Source organism: Eufriesea mexicana, unplaced genomic scaffold (genome assembly GCF_001483705.2).
Source record: "Eufriesea mexicana isolate 0111107269 unplaced genomic scaffold, ASM148370v2 scaffold107, whole genome shotgun sequence".
In the NCBI taxonomy this organism is placed as follows: domain Eukaryota; kingdom Metazoa; phylum Arthropoda; class Insecta; order Hymenoptera; family Apidae; genus Eufriesea; species Eufriesea mexicana.
The window spans coordinates 1,327,135-1,342,584 of NW_016908335.1; the positions used below are offsets into that span (position 1 = coordinate 1,327,135).

A 15,450-nucleotide genomic window follows, 5' to 3' on the forward strand; every position below is an offset into this window, starting at 1 on the left:
TGGGTCTGTCACAAGTGGGTCCCATCTGTCGCGTCTGGTACTAGTAAAATTCCTAATTTTGCTTTACCTTTATAAGCTTAATCCGCTAGAACGGCGTTGATGCACATCGAACCTCCGGAATTGCAGTCGCGGTATAAAATATAAAATGAACCGTTAGGTCTGTTAAAAGTGTAAGCCCTAGAATAAAATTATGTTATAAACACGCTCTCCGGGACGGAACAGGGTGTTTAACGCAGAAAGAACAAATGATAACGGCAAATCCTTTTGTCCGAATGTCTGTAGAATGATTGAGAGAGAAAGCGTGTGTATAAAATGAGATAGATCTGGCTTTAAATAGGGATGCAAGGACGGGGTGTAGTTGAGACGTTGAGTGTTATAATTGAGAGGAACCTGGTGTATAATGTCAATTAAATAAACTTCTCTTGCTATTAAAGAGAGTTGTTCCTTATCAGACACACGATTTTGGTTTGCATAAGATTAACCCTTTGCACTCGACGACTTTTTCGTTACAGAAAAATAGTAATTCGAAGACTTTCTGTCATAGAGTCGACGATATTTTTAAAATGGTAAATGAGAAATCATATGCAAATTAATACGTAGAATTATTTTTCTTCCACATTCCACACATCGTTAGGTAATTTTAAATTTGATATATTAATTAACGTCGATCTTTAGAATCTGTTTAAATGGTGACTGAGAGTCACCTCTCGGGTGCAAAGGGTTAATATAGCTAAAAATTCTACAACAGTATCTGAAGAGGCAGACGAGAACGAATTAGGTGTGCCTAATTGCATTTCTATCTAGATAACGATCTACTACGTGTTTGCAGTGACTGTAAAAGTAAAAGGTTTGAAACTAGATATTTTGATCGGTTTGGTAATTCTAGCTTTGGTATCGGAGATCGAGTCTGCTCGTATGCTTCGACCTGTTTGCCAAGTCGTTTCGTCGATTTTTGAAGATTTAGAGGATCGATCATCCATCGGCGAAAGCTGAGATGGATACGAGTGCTGATACCTCGGGACATTCGAGTTTATGAAAAATTCCTGCTTATACGTGACCTCGTTAAAAGCCTCATCATCGTCATTAAAAACCTGTACTCGGGTAGTCAGAGCTGATCCTGTATCACGGTAACGAATGCAATTAATATCGGATATAAGACAAAAGCGGTATCATAAATTATTGCCTATCCAATTCGACGTTGGAAAGCAACCCTATATCGGTTTATGGGTTCATTTCCATTTTTATCGCGCGAACGATATGTCGCAAAATATTTTCGCGTAATTTATTTCAACGGATCATAAACATTCTGTAAATCGAAAAATTTTGATTTCTAGTATCCTCTTCCTCGTTCTTCGATCTTGTTTCGTCTCTCTAGGATTTTCATTTCACCCCGCGTTCTCTCGTCTTATTCCGCCTCATTATCCTCGGGTATTCGCCTCTGATTTTCATTTGCATCTATTTGCATATTCCTCTCGGAAGTACGAAAGAATCTCCGGAGTTAGCATTCGAGATAACCTTTGCCGCATTCTTCGTCTAATGTTTTAATTCGCGATAATCGGTATCGCCAACCAGGAAATGAATTACGTGCTTTTGCGAACCGTAAGCCAATGTTGCCTGCGATAAATATCTCCTGTTTCTATCGCGATCGAGGCGTGCAATCTCGGTGGCTTGTTTCGGGAGATGTATCTGGTGGAAATGGCAGAGTAAGAAAGCTTCTTCATATTCGAGGGGTAGTTCCATTGGCGCAGCGTACGAGTCGAGGATCAGAATCAACGTGCCAAGAATAAAAATGTAGAAAAAGAACTGAAACGATATACGATAACTCGATATTCAAATCGATCACGACGTAACTGGATTTATTTTCTTATAAATCTTTTTTCGTAATGTGCGAATTCGATTTTGGCGGAAAAATAGGGGTTAAAAAAATAGCTTTTCCGATAGGATGAGTGAACGTGGACAAAAACGGAAACTTGGGAGAATGTTTTCTTTACGTTACACATGTTTCACGTTTTACCTTCGACGTCTTCCTACCGTGTACCGAGATAATAGCATTACGTTTCCGCGTTTTTGTCCTTATTCAGTCTACGAGCGAGTTTTTAGATGATAAGCAGTGGATTAGAAAATGTTGCGTCTGAAAAGGAAAGAGGAAAATCAATAAAACCGCGCACATTAAAGAAGACGAATGAAAAGACTAACAGCGTTACCATGACGCAAGAAAATGATATTACCCATTGCAATGACTTCTGCCCCATCATCTGCGTGACGACCGTGCGAAGGACGCACTGGTACACCGCAAATGTGCATTCGACAGCCACGAAGACGAGGAATTTCAGCGAGTAATACAAATACTGTAACGGTACGAATCTCTTCATTTTATTCAGCGTTCCAACATTATTTCGGTGAAATATCACGGACGAATATGGTGGGAAAAGTTGGATTTAGGTTACTCCGTTCATTTTGACAAGTTTGACAGGGAAATTACCGTCACGTTCCTTTGTTCTACGTCGGAAATTATTTCTCGGATCACTCTAAGCCACGGTGTCATTGGATATATCAGCTCGCGGGCAGACGCCATTCGCCTCACCTCGTGGATGGAAAGTTTTATCACCGGGGTCGAAGGAAAATTCCTTTGACAATGGTAAATCAATTATGTAACGAAACGGTGAAAAGTTTCGCTTCTATACCAATTACTTCCGTTCTTGGAGCTACGGAATCCTGTTTAACGAATCTTCGACCGCAAACTTCTTCGTTGATCATATGTGAACTCGAGGAACGGATAGCTCGCAGCTACGTAACTTTGATTTTCCTCCCGACAAACTTTGTACACCGTTACAGTCGTAATTTCATCACGTTTTCTTCATCCACGTTGATCACTGAGTTCCAAATCGATGTCAATCAATATTCGAAAGTCGTCAAGAAGTAATTACAACTTGCTGCTCGATGAAACAATTCTTGCAGAAGTTCCTCCGGGGTCGTACTATTTTTTAAATATTCATGCAGCATTCATCGATTTCGCAGTTTATTTCTTCATGACACTTAAATCACTTTTCGTTCCGATTCTTCCCTTTTCTTTCCCCTAATTTCGTGCTGAAATATAAGTTTCCGGGAATCGTAATCGGTGTTCATTTTATTAACACTAGATTTACGGAACCCGTCAATTTGACGGAAGGGTTGCTCCAATTATACGGTGGTAACAGATTTAGTTAACTTATATCAAGACTGTTAATATAATATATAATTGTTTTTAAGTTAAACTAATCGTTAAATAGAAGGCACGTGGTTTCCTTTACCTGTGAATTTGACAGGTGTCTTTAGAAATAGGTATACAGATAGCGTCCGTAAATCTAGTGTTAAATTCATCTCAATGCGTGGAATCTTATCTGCATAAATGTAAAGAGAAGAGTAAAATAGAAGAGGGCTAGAAAATACAAGATACAGAACAAATAAGTAATTATGCGAAACATTCTGAAAATATTTGACTAATATCGAATGAAAATACCTAACGGCGAAAGCACACGGTAGAAAATTTTCAAAGATATACGACGTTTCTTAATGCCACTAAACGTAATTAAAATGTACGACTTTCCTACTGAGATTTACCGTATCTTCGTTAAACATAGTTAATAGTGTCGACATTCTTTGATACAGAAAACCTTTCTTCGCTGGTCCTTCTAGACTGCAAGACTCGTGTTACCTGTCTCTCTTATACGATTTATTCCATTTCAAAGTTCTATTACAAAAAAGCGACACGTTAAACATTTCTTATTTACATTTCATTCGTATATATATATATATAACAATTTTCACAGTTTATAATTAAAATTCGTATCAAATATATAAGCTCTAGAACGGAGTAAAAATTATTTTAAATATACAACTATACAATATGGTCAGCAAATAAATAAGATAGTAATACGATTAGCTTAAATCTATTATGTACAGTAATTTGAAATTCTAATAATATACACTGCAGACTACAAAACGCTGCTAATTATAGACGAGGAATTTTCCTCTGTCGTTCTGCGTGCAGAACTTTTATTGTCCCTTTCTTCCTGTGTATCACTGTGCATTCGATTGAGAAGAGGCTTCGACGTGGAATCTTCTTTCTTCAGCCCGTACGATTTACGAGCAACGACATCGTTCGTGCCTCCATCTTTTCCCACATTTTCCCGGGTCGTAGTGAATCGAAACATTTCCTTCGCCTGATTGATCGTGTACCTGAATAAAAATTGTAGGAACATTAAACGTGACGCAGAAGTGCACGGTATTATCGTTCGCGAAGCTTTTTATATAACTACGTTGATAATGCTACTACCTCACGGAGCACTTGAAGTTCGAGTCCCGTGCTTTTCCACTCGAACTGTTACTGTACGTTTCGGACTTTCTCGTGATCCAACTCCTCCTACCAGTTCTCTTCATCGTGCAACAAATCGTTTTTACGAACGCTTGCCTGTACTTCATGCTCATCAAGGTATACAAAATGGGATTCACGGTCGTGCTAAAGTAATACAGGCATCCGCTTAAAATGTACAGCCACTCGTTCAGGTCTGGGTAATAATCGGATTCTTGGGCATGAACGTAGAGCAATCGCTGAGCATGAAACGGCGCCCAGCAAATGAAAAATAGAATAACCACGGCACCTGCAAACAACGCGCATGATATGCACTTTTCGTAGATGAGAGTATTACGTAAAACGTCGAAACGAAGAGTATCTTACTTAACATTCTAATCACGGATCTCCGGGATTGAATTTGCTTCGAGTCTCCGTGAATCGAGCCCTGCCCCACCGTTTCCAAAGTAGCCTTCACGCTGTTTCTGATTCTTAAACCCATCCTGATGTACACCACCAAGATCACTAGCATCGGTATCAGAAAGAACACGATACTGCTCAACTCGTACAGAGGGAAATCGGGCATATATGGCAGCAGCATGGCGCAAATCGCGGAATCAGCCGAATAATTGCCGGAACCTGAAGTAATTTAATTATTAAAATAAAGTAAAACATAAGCGATTGCAGGTTTTCGTCGCGAATAAGTCCGCGCGTAGATGTAAGACAAAGATTATGAAATTTCTTGCTTCACCTGGCGGATACTCGACTAAATTGACTTTCGTGTAGATTGCAAATGGTATGGCGGAAATCAGCGCAATCGACCAGGCAGCCAGGATGAAACGAATTGGTCTTTTGAGACCACTTATCGTGTAAACCCGTAGCGGGTGACAAATGGCTAAATATCTTTCCATGGAAAATGCTACTATGGTAAGGACTGATACGTAAGACGACCTATTAAGTGGAAATCAAATTAAAAAGAAGAATCGACCATCGTAATTTTTCCTGATTGAAAATTGAAAATAATTTTCCTTACATTTCCGACACGTATGCTCTGATCTTGCATAGTCCGACTCCTAGAGGCCATGGATATTGTTGCCAAAAAAGGCTCAGCTCGTTGGGTAGTCCTGAAAGCGATGAAACAAAATATGATAACGATCGAACAGCTCGCAGATAACGATCGATCGAGATATTTCATTTTGATTATGTTAACGCGAGTCTATATTTTTATTGTTATACGCGTAGTTATCTGTAATTTACTTCTGTGACGGCCGTGCAATTGACGTCAGATATCTACGCCAGAACGAGTATCGTAACAACTGAGGAACACAAGCGTCTCCATGGTACACAAACTGATTTTCTCGAAAGTTGATTTACGACTGACTTAAGCTCGGAAGGTAATTAACGCATAGACGTCACAATGTTCCACGACGATTTAAGGAGACAAGCCGTAACTCCCGTGTTCAGACGACTTCGATATTTGTTACACAATTTCAGAAACTGTTTCCACTTTCTTCCACCATTAAATATATAATTGCGTGGCAGAGCAACGATACAATTAACGGATGGGAATTTATTTTTTAATCAACCCTAGCAACGATAGGGTGAAACGAACCGTGTTTGTGAAACTGTTCCTTTGACACGATGTAAGAGAATTGAGTTTAAATAAATGATACCCCATATACGTTGGAACGAGGGAAGGCGTTAATTTCCAAGTTGCAAGCTGTATTAATATTTAATGGGCTAAAACGCTATACATCTCGCAAAATCGATATCGATTACATCGAATGCGCGCAAGCATCGTACATATTATCAAGATTCCTCCAGACGGTAATTTTCATCGCAATGGCGAATAATATGCAGATAACGATTCAACTTTTCTCTGTCTTTGAGACTACGGATACAGAAGGTTGTGTGTGACACTGCCACGACGTGAACGATGTATCACGATGGCTCTATTAAGTATAACAAAGCACGTGTATCTCGAGAAGATGTCATTTTTATCGGAAGTTAATCGGTTCGTTGACGTCAAGGATTGGAAATAGAATCCACGAAAATACACGTCTCGTCCTTTGTACCTGATTTTCATCTCGTGAAAAAGAATAGAGGCTTATGCAACATTTTTCATACAGCACGATAGAATGCCCAACGTGTTTTACATTCGACTATTCCGCGTCATTTAAATTTCATCCTAGCTATGTACGCGATAGCTCTTATCGTGGCCTCGTTATCTTCGTCTATTCAAGAAATTCAAGGTATACAATTTCGGCTATTCAAGCCGCGAACGTACAAGTAACTGTCGCAAATGCGAGGCTAAACGTAAACGTTCGTGGTGTAAGCGATCTGTGGAAGTTCAAAGTACTTGTGCAAACACCGCGTTATACTTATTCCTATCATCCTAAATCTTTTAATTTTCCGAAGACTTTGATACAGACGCCCGCACGTCCACAATTTTTATCCTGACAAATTGGCGCAATGACGCAAATAAAAACGACGTTACGATCAGCAAACAACCCAGTGAGCAGATAAGAATCGCTAATGTACACGTTAGACGAAGATTAATTTAAAGCCCTTATCATCGAGCCTCGATGTAATTAAGCAAAGGCAAAACGATCTGAATCTGAAATGTGTCATTTATAGCGAAACTCCTAGGGAATCCTCCTAGTCTTCCTTTGTGCTAGTTATATAACATGGCCAAACGGAAATTCGCTAAATGAAATCGTACTATCCCGCGTCTGCCTCTTCGTTCGATATCGATTCTCGCTTCATCGACTATCAGAATACCGGCAATTCCAATGAGATATGCCGTTACGATTTAACGACTTAATCGGCCGAATGTTGATTTAGGAGTCGAGCATAAATCTAATTCGGTTATAGATTCGCCTCGGGCCAATTAAAAGCGAATCGATACCGATACAGGTATCGCGGGTTCACGCTTATCTTTATTAAGCGTTTATCGGACTTCATTATCTTCGTCCCCCTTCATAAATTATTTTTACGAACGGGGAAAATGGGAATCGACGTGACCGGGACGAGACGACAAACAGTATCGATACGCGCAAACGTAAAGGCGTGCGAACGCGCGACTCACCCAATATAAGTAGAATAAGGTCGGATATGGCCAGACTGAACAAGTAGTAGTTGGTGGCGGTTTGCATCGACGGATTTCTTATAATTACGATACACGTGGCGATATTTCCGAAAATACCAGTCACGAAGATCACCAGGTACGCTATCGTGAGAGGTATCACCATTCTCGGAGGCAGATACCTAGGCCCGAGTACCTTGGCCAAGTACTCCGCTTCCGTCAGGTTCTCCAAGTCCCAGTTCTTCCAAAAATCGTGCAAATCGTTCGCATCTTCGCTCGTCGTGTCCATAATGGCTCTCCTACCCTCGAACGATGTTCCTTCTCTATATATCAATCGAAACCTCCTGCCAAGGGAGCAGAGCATCGGTCGTCGAGCATTTAAAACGGTAACAGAGTGTACTGGGCGAAGAACGATGAAAATTCGACAACGATCCGTTTCAAGAGCACGTATTCGTGATCGTGCAAATCATTATCACCGATAAACAAAACATTCTGTTACGAGGCTCGATAACCCGATGTCGAGTCAACAAACTGCGATCGTCAATAGGTCACCAGCCGAAGACAAATCAAGGAAACTTTAACGATTTCTCTGGAATCGATGCAGAGAACGCAAATTCCTTTTCAATTCTCATTCCATTCGAACTCCGCTGTAGCCTACTCGATTTCCCATTTCCACGACAATTCCACTCCACGTACGAATGTTACCTCGATCGTTTTCTGTTGATGCTCCACCGCATATTTCCATTTTCGTTCTTCCAGATACGGATCATTCCGACATCGTCGAATTTTCTCACAGCAGAACAAGCGATACACACGATCACACGATGAGAACACTCGCACAGTGTATTTCTAACGGTAATTAGGACAGTTTCTTTGATAATAACGCTCGCTCGCGAAACGCGGAAGAAAGAATTCGAGAGAAGAATTCGAGAACGACACGCACGTAGACTAGGAAACGAGGACTGTTTGTAACCTGCTGTTATTAACGCGAGAAACGAAAATAAATGATCGAAATAAGGGAGGAAACGGTAAATCAGCCAATCGTCGCTGTCGAGAGCAGACTACCGTACAGCGTGACTGAACGTAACTTTCTTAACGATACCGTTGGACACCTTTCCTCGCAGCAACCTCATCTGCTGATTTCGCCGATAAGAGAATCGGTATATCATTCCGTTCGATTCCCCTACGATTTTTAGCGTATTCGTGTATCCCGTTCGTATCTGACATGCACCGTTTTATCAGATGAATCACGATCGAACGTGAAGATGGGTTGATTATTTTTAAACAAAATTACAAAAGTCTCTGCCGATTGTTTGTTTACCTAAAAATTTGAACGCTACACGCAGCAACTTTTGCCTCGTGAGAGATAAGCTTGTTCTTAAGATTGAAATGCGTCAGAGTGAAAAGTAAAGAGTAAGTGTAATTACACTCGGACGAAACCGACGTACCAGTTGTGTTTGTGTATATTCGAAAATTTATAAGAAACGCATATTTACTATGTATCTTTGCTTTATCTATACAACCGTGATTCATTTCTCCCAAAAGTATGTTCGATTTACGGTGCAGAGAGCAGATATGATGCATTTTCAAGATTTACGAGCCACGCGAGAATATTAAAAAATGTCAATCATCGCCGTAGCATTTGCGTTTTAATTTCATTCGACTCAGCTTTATCTGAAATTCCAAAAGAATCAGAACTTTCGTTCCTGTTTTAGGCGTGTTTTTCAAGATAACGTCTTTAATTTTGAAATGCCCCGGCAAAGTTAACCGAAGGAGCGAAATGTTAAAAATAAACAGGTCTTTTCGTTTCGTGATAGAGAATAATTGACAAAAGGTAGAATACGCATCGAATTGCAAAAATCATGCTAGCCGATAAGATTAATCGGACAATGCAATGATAATTTTTGTGATAACGCTTGCCACCGTTAAACGGAGACATATTTTTTCCATTACAGTGAAATAAAATATTCGTATATAAACGTATCTTAGAAAAATATTTATTGTACTCTCCGACAAGTAGTTTGCTGTTATTTTTACACGAACAATTTTATTATTTACAATACTGTAACCGAAACATTAGCAAGAATCAGATTCATCGCTGCTCGTGTCGCTAGTCTTATCTATCCTACTACTATTATGTAATAACCTATTTGTATTTATAAAAATATCATCTTCTTCGTTATCATTTTCTTCTCCGGTTGTTCCTCGCTCCGAACTTGGAGTTTCGTCAAACTCTTGGGGCCAACAGTTCTGCTGGCGGTACCATCTTTCATGTACCTAACAAACAAGTTCTCTCTCAAAATACTACAGGTTAATATACAATGATATTTGCAGTTGAACGTACTCTCGTTAATATTTTAACAATTTCTGCTTTCACTTTGTTCCCTTCCGGTATTGGTTCTACCAACACGAAATTTCCACGTTTCACCCAAATGTTTCTCCTAAATTTCATCGGCATAGACACGAGATATTGCATTCCAGATGCATCGAGAACTTCGTGAAGATTATTACCGCGAGATTCTATTATTCGAACGATCGACTGCGATTCCGTAGGGATACTCATATCTTCGATTTCTCTGGTAACGTGTTTACGTTTCGTGGCTTTGGACATTTTTACCTGTAAATTTAAACATAACAACAATCTCATCCATGTCGCGTTTTAAAAGGAAAAGTATAATGTTTTTTAACTGGTCTTTCATTACTCTCATCGATAATGTTCACCATTGTTAGTTTTCAACGTATACACATATAGCTTTTATGCTTTACTAATCTTTGGTTTGCTTTTTTCTAATTCGTACTTTTTAATTCTATTCAATTGTTCGTTGATTTATATCATACGACCCCAAGGAACCACCAGATTTACTTATGGCGGACCATATGTCTAAGCTTTCTCCAGGAGGAATTTCGTACCCATTTTTTAAGCCATGAGGATTCGATGGCGTGATACAATCGTTATCCGGTTCTTTTCGCAAAACGGTGTCTACTTCTACGGAACTAAAAAATGCTACCGACATCGGAAGATCGTTCATTCCAAGTTTCGAGGCGCAAAAACAACGAGTTAACAAGTTAGTAATGTGCATGGCAAGCGCTGCATTGTACTTATATCGCGAAGGTACCAAGTATCGTAATTCATCGTGGAACGATAGACAGAATCTTACGTTGTCCTTCATAAGCCATTTCATCGAGACTAACATTAAATGTAAAAAGTCGACCGCTCCACTCTGAACTACCCAATTTATTTTCGTAGGCAAATATTGCTCGTTATTCGTTTGATTTTCTAAAGCTAAAGTTAACCTGGAGTTCAAGAAAGGTGTAACAGGATGTGAATCCCGTGCGATTTCCTCTAATCTATTAAACATCGCGGATTCCGAACCTCCGACCCATTTACTTGGTTCAAACATCTCCGATACATCTTTGCCGTGTAATTTTGATAATCTGTATGCCTCGTACGACGAATAATCCTTGTCGTTAAATTCAAAAATATGTTCAGGTTTCAACCTATAAACCTTTTTCCCTTTTGTCATGGTAAACATTTTTCGAGACTTTGTTGCAGCTTCGTTATCCGTCATACACGGATTGAATTGTTTCAAAAGCGTTTCAGCGAACTTTTGACCAGCACCATAAATTCTAGCGTAATTAATAACTTTGGCCTGGTGCCTAGAGATTCCAATTGCTTTAGCAGTAACGCTATGCATGTCAGTCTCGTTGGATTTAGTACCGATCAGTGTCATCCAACCAAACGGTGTAGCCCCATGAATTTTTTTGTAATAAGCATCTCCTATCATCGATGAAATCCATAATTCCTGACTGTCAACGTCAGCACCGACGATATTATACCCTGGTGGTGCTTGAATCATTGATCGTAATTCAGAACCAATGCGTTCGGAATCGACATTAGATGCAGTCATCCACGTAGGTTCTACTGCTCGCCTAGTTAATGTACCACAAACGACTACCATCGGTAAAATTGCCCCAAAATGCATTGACTTTTTGGAATTTGTGATGAAACGTGGTAAATATGAATTATCAAACCATACTGCAAACTGTGACATAATTCTATCTCTATTATTTCTCCAATATGAGATCATTTTAGCAATTTTCAATATTTCTACAGCACTGGCATCTGAACTGGCCAATATATCATCTGAAAACTTATTTAGGAAGTATTTACTCATTGGATTGCCAACATTATAACTCTTTCCATCTTTGTGTGGCAATTTAAGAAAATAACAGCAGTTATCTATATCTACATTGCACCAGTGTGCACTGCCTTGATAAATGCCACTTAAATGAACATTAGGCTTCTTCTTCTTGTTACGCCAAAACTCAGTTTTATGTAACTCATTTTCTACTTCTGTATCAATGGTTGACATTGTATAATTTTTTTCATTAAATGAATACTCTGCTTTAAATAAAGAGCACTGAGCTAAAAGCTGTTTTAAAGGTATTTTAGTTTTAATACTTGTATCATTAGTGTAAGGTACTAAAATACCCCAACCTTTGTTTTTTATATAATGTAAAGGATAACACTCCCATGTCAGATTTAGAAGTTTTGGAACAATTTGCTTAGAAATGCTTAGATCTTGAGGACCTGGTGACCAATCTTCGTCGTTCATTTTAGGACAAAGTTTTCTGTACCAAGCAGGATATCCGGGCATATGTGGTAGTCTTGAAGGTAAAAACTTTCGTGTCTCTGTTAAATAAGCAAATTCTTTTTCTAATGGATCTTCTTCATCTTCATCATCTGTTAAATAACTTTGAGTTTCTTTCTCTTTTTCTTCTACATTTTGTGCTTGATATTCTTTCTTGGCGTTTCTTTTTGAGTATTGTGCTTTCACTTTAAGCATTTGTGTACTCCAATCTTCATCCCACATCCATATATCTTCCTTATATTTTTCATTATGCATGAGTTCGCAAACAGCATTAGCTCTTTTAGCAAGAATAGTTTTAGTTTCATAATTTAAGTCTTCGAAGCAAGTTTCTGATTCATTTATATATTTTTGCCAATTAGAATTCATAGGCAGATATGCAGTACCAAGTTCTAGCATCCCTGCTAAAGTAACAGGATGAGGGAATCTTTCCTCAAAAATGGGAAATAAATGGCATAAAATATTATGAGTTGCAATCACATCATTTGCACAATAACTCATCAAAGAATTGAAATCTTCTTTAATTTCTGCTAAAGATCCATTTATAAACACATCCTTGATACTTTTATTTATTTTAGAACCACAATAAAATTTGTGAATTTCTTCTAAACTATTCAGTGAGGTTTCCATCTGTAAATTTAACTTTTCCTCTGTATCTTTCTTAGAGTTTAAAATTGTCCTTTGATAACTATTAATTCCACCAATAGATATATGAAGTGACATTGTGTCAATAAATCTTAGACCTGTACGTTTCAACCAATATTGCTCTTTAATTTTACTTCTGTCAAATGATACATTATGACTGACTAGAATTTTTGGTTTTTTATGAAAAGAAGTTAATTTTTCTCCATGTTCAGTAGCTATACTTTCTAATGGTATTAATTCATCCATACCAAACTGTTTACCTTCAAAAGTTCTATTTAAGCCATTTGTTAAAGACTTTGATACCCAACCATACCATGCTTTGTTAGTTACTGCAGTTGCAAGTGTTGGTAAAGGACCTTCTTTCATACAAACTTCTACATCAAAAATAATAGCATCTTCTAATGGGTAATCTACCCTTTGTATTCCATCAGTAGCATATCTTGTCCACCCTTCATTAAACATCCACTTATTTGGCATTTGAGGAATATCCTTCATAATATTTTTTATAAGTTTTATATAAGGTTTAATTTGAGCATTTCCTATATTATAAAAATGTTGTTCGATATCATCTCCTTCTAAAGGAGGTAATTTAATATTAACTTCCGGTAGTCTACTAGCATCTTCAGTTTTTATCCCATACAAACTTAAATTGTTCTTTATTGACTGTATATCTTTCTCTGATATTTTATCCTGTCTACAGCTTTTGTAATAATCTTTAAATATTTGTTTGTGTAATGATTTTGAGAGCATTTGCATATTGATTTCATTAATTCTTATGTCAGTTTCATTACATTTTTCATCGTGTACTTCTTTCTGTATAATTTCATTCTTCAAAATTTCTGCATTTTTATATTTTATTGAAGTATTATTGTTTGTATTAATCATTGGTACATAAAGACTATTTTCAAAATTTATAGGTATATTAGTTAAATCACACTTTTCATCTATATCAATTTCTTTAAGTGCAACAGTGCGAGTTTCATGAGTATAAATTTCATTGATACTTTCTTCATGTTTTTCACAACATACAATAGTATTCTCCGTTGAGGTTAGAAGAGAATCACATTTTCCATACTGAATAACTTTCTTTGAATATTGTTTATATTCATTGGTATTACCGTTATAATGTGCAACATTAGACTTTTGTCTGTTACATACATTAATTAAATAGCGTTTCATTATTAATCTATTTACTATATTCTTTTATAATTTTACATTAAAGTTGACATGTGATTTCATTGTTATGGTGACGTATAAAAAGTCTGTTATTGATCAACTTTATTAACTAAAACCTTACCTGTTGATAGTAATTATGTTTCACAAGATAATACAGATCTTAAGAAAAGGAGTAATTTTAACGAATAAAGTTACACGCAAAATATTTTGAACTCTTAGATCGCCATGTTAAATTTTTAAACGCGCAATTTTAAAATCACTCGGATGGTTATCATTTATCGTAATTCAAAAATATACTTATAGCAATCATAATATTATAACACATGAGCTACATTACTTTTGTTCAAATAAATCTAAATTAGTCATATACAATTAATATTGTAACATCTATACAATATATATTTCTATAGATATTGTACAGGGATATCGATGAAAATAAATGCGATTAGGAAAATATAAATGTGATACTGATTTATTTTCTCTGCATGTAAAATTATAAACTAAAGTTAATCCTACTATAATTTATAAACATTTATTCTTATTAAGTACTATAGTGATTACGACGACATCTTCATAGCGTCTACCAGTTTATTGTGTTCATCATGGCTTCGACGGGTTAGTAAAAATTTAATATTTGTATTATACAATACTTGTATAAATTGTCTTAAAGATACTCTAGATATCTAAAATATATTTTGATCCTTAACAAGTCTTATGAATTTCATTAATATGTATATAAAAGCAGAGTAATTTTATTACAATCTTACACTTGCCACTTTTGACATTTTTTGTTGTTTTGCGTCTAAATATTTACATGTTTAGTTAAGTTAATAACAGTAAGATTATGTTATGTATTTAGAATCCTTAGTGTGCGATACACTCGATCTAAGTGGTCAAGGTTTGAAGAAGCTTCCTCGTTGTCCGTCAGATGCAGATATTAGTACATTGATTATTGACGATAATGAACTGCAGCGTCTCGATAATCTTGATTCTTATCACAGAATTACAAAGGTAATATATTTATAATAATATATATAAAATAAAATTTATATATTTGTATTATATATATATATATATATATAGTTTTTAATATAATGAAAATTGTAATGTAATGTAAGTGATTTTTTATTTATAATTAAATTATTTTAGCTATCTATAGTAAGAAATCAATTGCTACGTATGTATGGAGTATCAAAGTTACATAATCTTGTAACTCTTAATTTAGCAAATAATGGTGTCTTAACCATAGAAGGTATAAAGGATATGATAAATTTACAAACACTTTGCATAGCTGGCAATAACATAAAGGTATGATCAATATAAGTAATGCATGCTATCATCTCCAAATTATTGAATCTTTATAATATTATATTAATTTGCAGTCTATTGAACATTTGCACACAAACACTAAGTTGGAACATTTAGATTTATCTGAAAATAGCATTAGTCATATTTCAGATATATCTTATCTACGAAATTTAAAGGTAATACTACAATACTACTAAATTTTATAATTTCATTAAAGTTTATATTTCTAATATATAATAATAATAATAATAATAATC

General features: G+C 36.5%; 4 protein-coding genes across 5 annotated transcripts in view; 1 reads left to right on the forward strand and 3 right to left on the reverse strand.

The window, feature by feature from the left end:
* Positions 1 to 3,974: 3,974 nt before the first annotated feature.
* LOC108555281 (neuropeptides capa receptor-like) lies at positions 3,975 to 4,931 on the reverse strand. The gene is made up of 3 exons (XM_017910857.1): positions 4,718 to 4,931; positions 4,316 to 4,640; positions 3,975 to 4,218 (listed from the first exon to the last, which is right to left on the reverse strand). Exons 1-3 carry the CDS (start codon positions 4,929 to 4,931, stop codon positions 3,975 to 3,977), a joined length of 783 nt encoding a protein of 260 aa, XP_017766346.1.
* On the reverse strand, positions 4,881 to 13,888 carry tam (DNA polymerase gamma, catalytic subunit tam). The gene is made up of 3 exons (XM_017910962.1): positions 10,257 to 13,888; positions 5,082 to 5,264; positions 4,881 to 4,969 (listed from the first exon to the last, which is right to left on the reverse strand). The coding sequence occupies exons 1-3, from the start codon at positions 13,886 to 13,888 to the stop codon at positions 4,948 to 4,950; spliced, it is 3,837 nt and encodes a 1,278-aa protein (XP_017766451.1). The 3' UTR covers positions 4,881 to 4,947.
* LOC108555354 (probable RNA-binding protein EIF1AD) lies at positions 9,429 to 14,096 on the reverse strand. Of its 2 annotated transcripts, XM_017910964.1 has the most exons (3): positions 14,007 to 14,096; positions 9,760 to 10,032; positions 9,429 to 9,692 (listed from the first exon to the last, which is right to left on the reverse strand). In XM_017910964.1, exons 2-3 carry the CDS (start codon positions 10,024 to 10,026, stop codon positions 9,492 to 9,494), a joined length of 468 nt encoding a protein of 155 aa, XP_017766453.1. In that variant the 5' UTR covers positions 10,027 to 10,032; positions 14,007 to 14,096; the 3' UTR covers positions 9,429 to 9,491. The 2 variants fall into 2 exon arrangements, with proteins under 2 accessions (XP_017766453.1, XP_017766452.1); XM_017910963.1 differs by lacking the exon at positions 14,007 to 14,096 and having other exon boundaries at positions 9,760 to 10,225.
* A 381-nt stretch (positions 14,097 to 14,477) lies between these two features.
* The window catches only part of Cep97 (centrosomal protein 97kDa), a 6,183-nt gene continuing 5,210 nt past the window's right edge, over positions 14,478 to 15,450 (forward strand). Inside the window, exons 1-4 of the mRNA XM_017910885.1 lie at positions 14,478 to 14,500; positions 14,745 to 14,896; positions 15,035 to 15,193; positions 15,268 to 15,369. Of these exons, the coding sequence (XP_017766374.1) occupies positions 14,488 to 14,500; positions 14,745 to 14,896; positions 15,035 to 15,193; positions 15,268 to 15,369 (426 nt within the window). The 5' untranslated portion in view covers positions 14,478 to 14,487. The remainder of the gene's footprint in view (positions 14,501 to 14,744; positions 14,897 to 15,034; positions 15,194 to 15,267; positions 15,370 to 15,450) is intronic.

Bases quoted from the DNA above. Each gene is read 5' to 3' on its own strand.
- LOC108555281 (XM_017910857.1), bottom strand. From the start codon at position 4,931: ATGCTGCTGCCATATATGCCCGATTTCCCTCTGTACGAGTTGAGCAGT. The intron at 4,641-4,717 runs GTAAGATACTCT...CGTTGTTTGCAG, and splicing joins ATCCGTGATTAGAATGTTAA to GTGCCGTGGTTATTCTATTT. The intron at 4,219-4,315 runs GTAGTAGCATTA...ATTTTTATTCAG, and splicing joins AACTTCAAGTGCTCCGTGAG to GTACACGATCAATCAGGCGA.
- LOC108555354 (XM_017910963.1), bottom strand. From the start codon at position 10,062: ATGAGATTGTTGTTATGTTTAAATTTACAGGTAAAAATGTCCAAAGCC. The intron at 9,693-9,759 runs GTACGTTCAACT...CTTGTTTGTTAG, and splicing joins TTGTTAAAATATTAACGAGA to GTACATGAAAGATGGTACCG.
- tam (XM_017910962.1), bottom strand. From the start codon at position 13,888: ATGAAACGCTATTTAATTAATGTATGTAACAGACAAAAGTCTAATGTT. The intron at 5,265-10,256 runs GTCGTATGATAT...CTTACGTATCAG, and splicing joins AAATCTGGTGGTTCCTTGGG to TCCTTACCATAGTAGCATTT. The intron at 4,970-5,081 runs GTGAAGCAAGAA...AAATTACTTCAG, and splicing joins TTTAGTCGAGTATCCGCCAG to GTTCCGGCAATTATTCGGCT.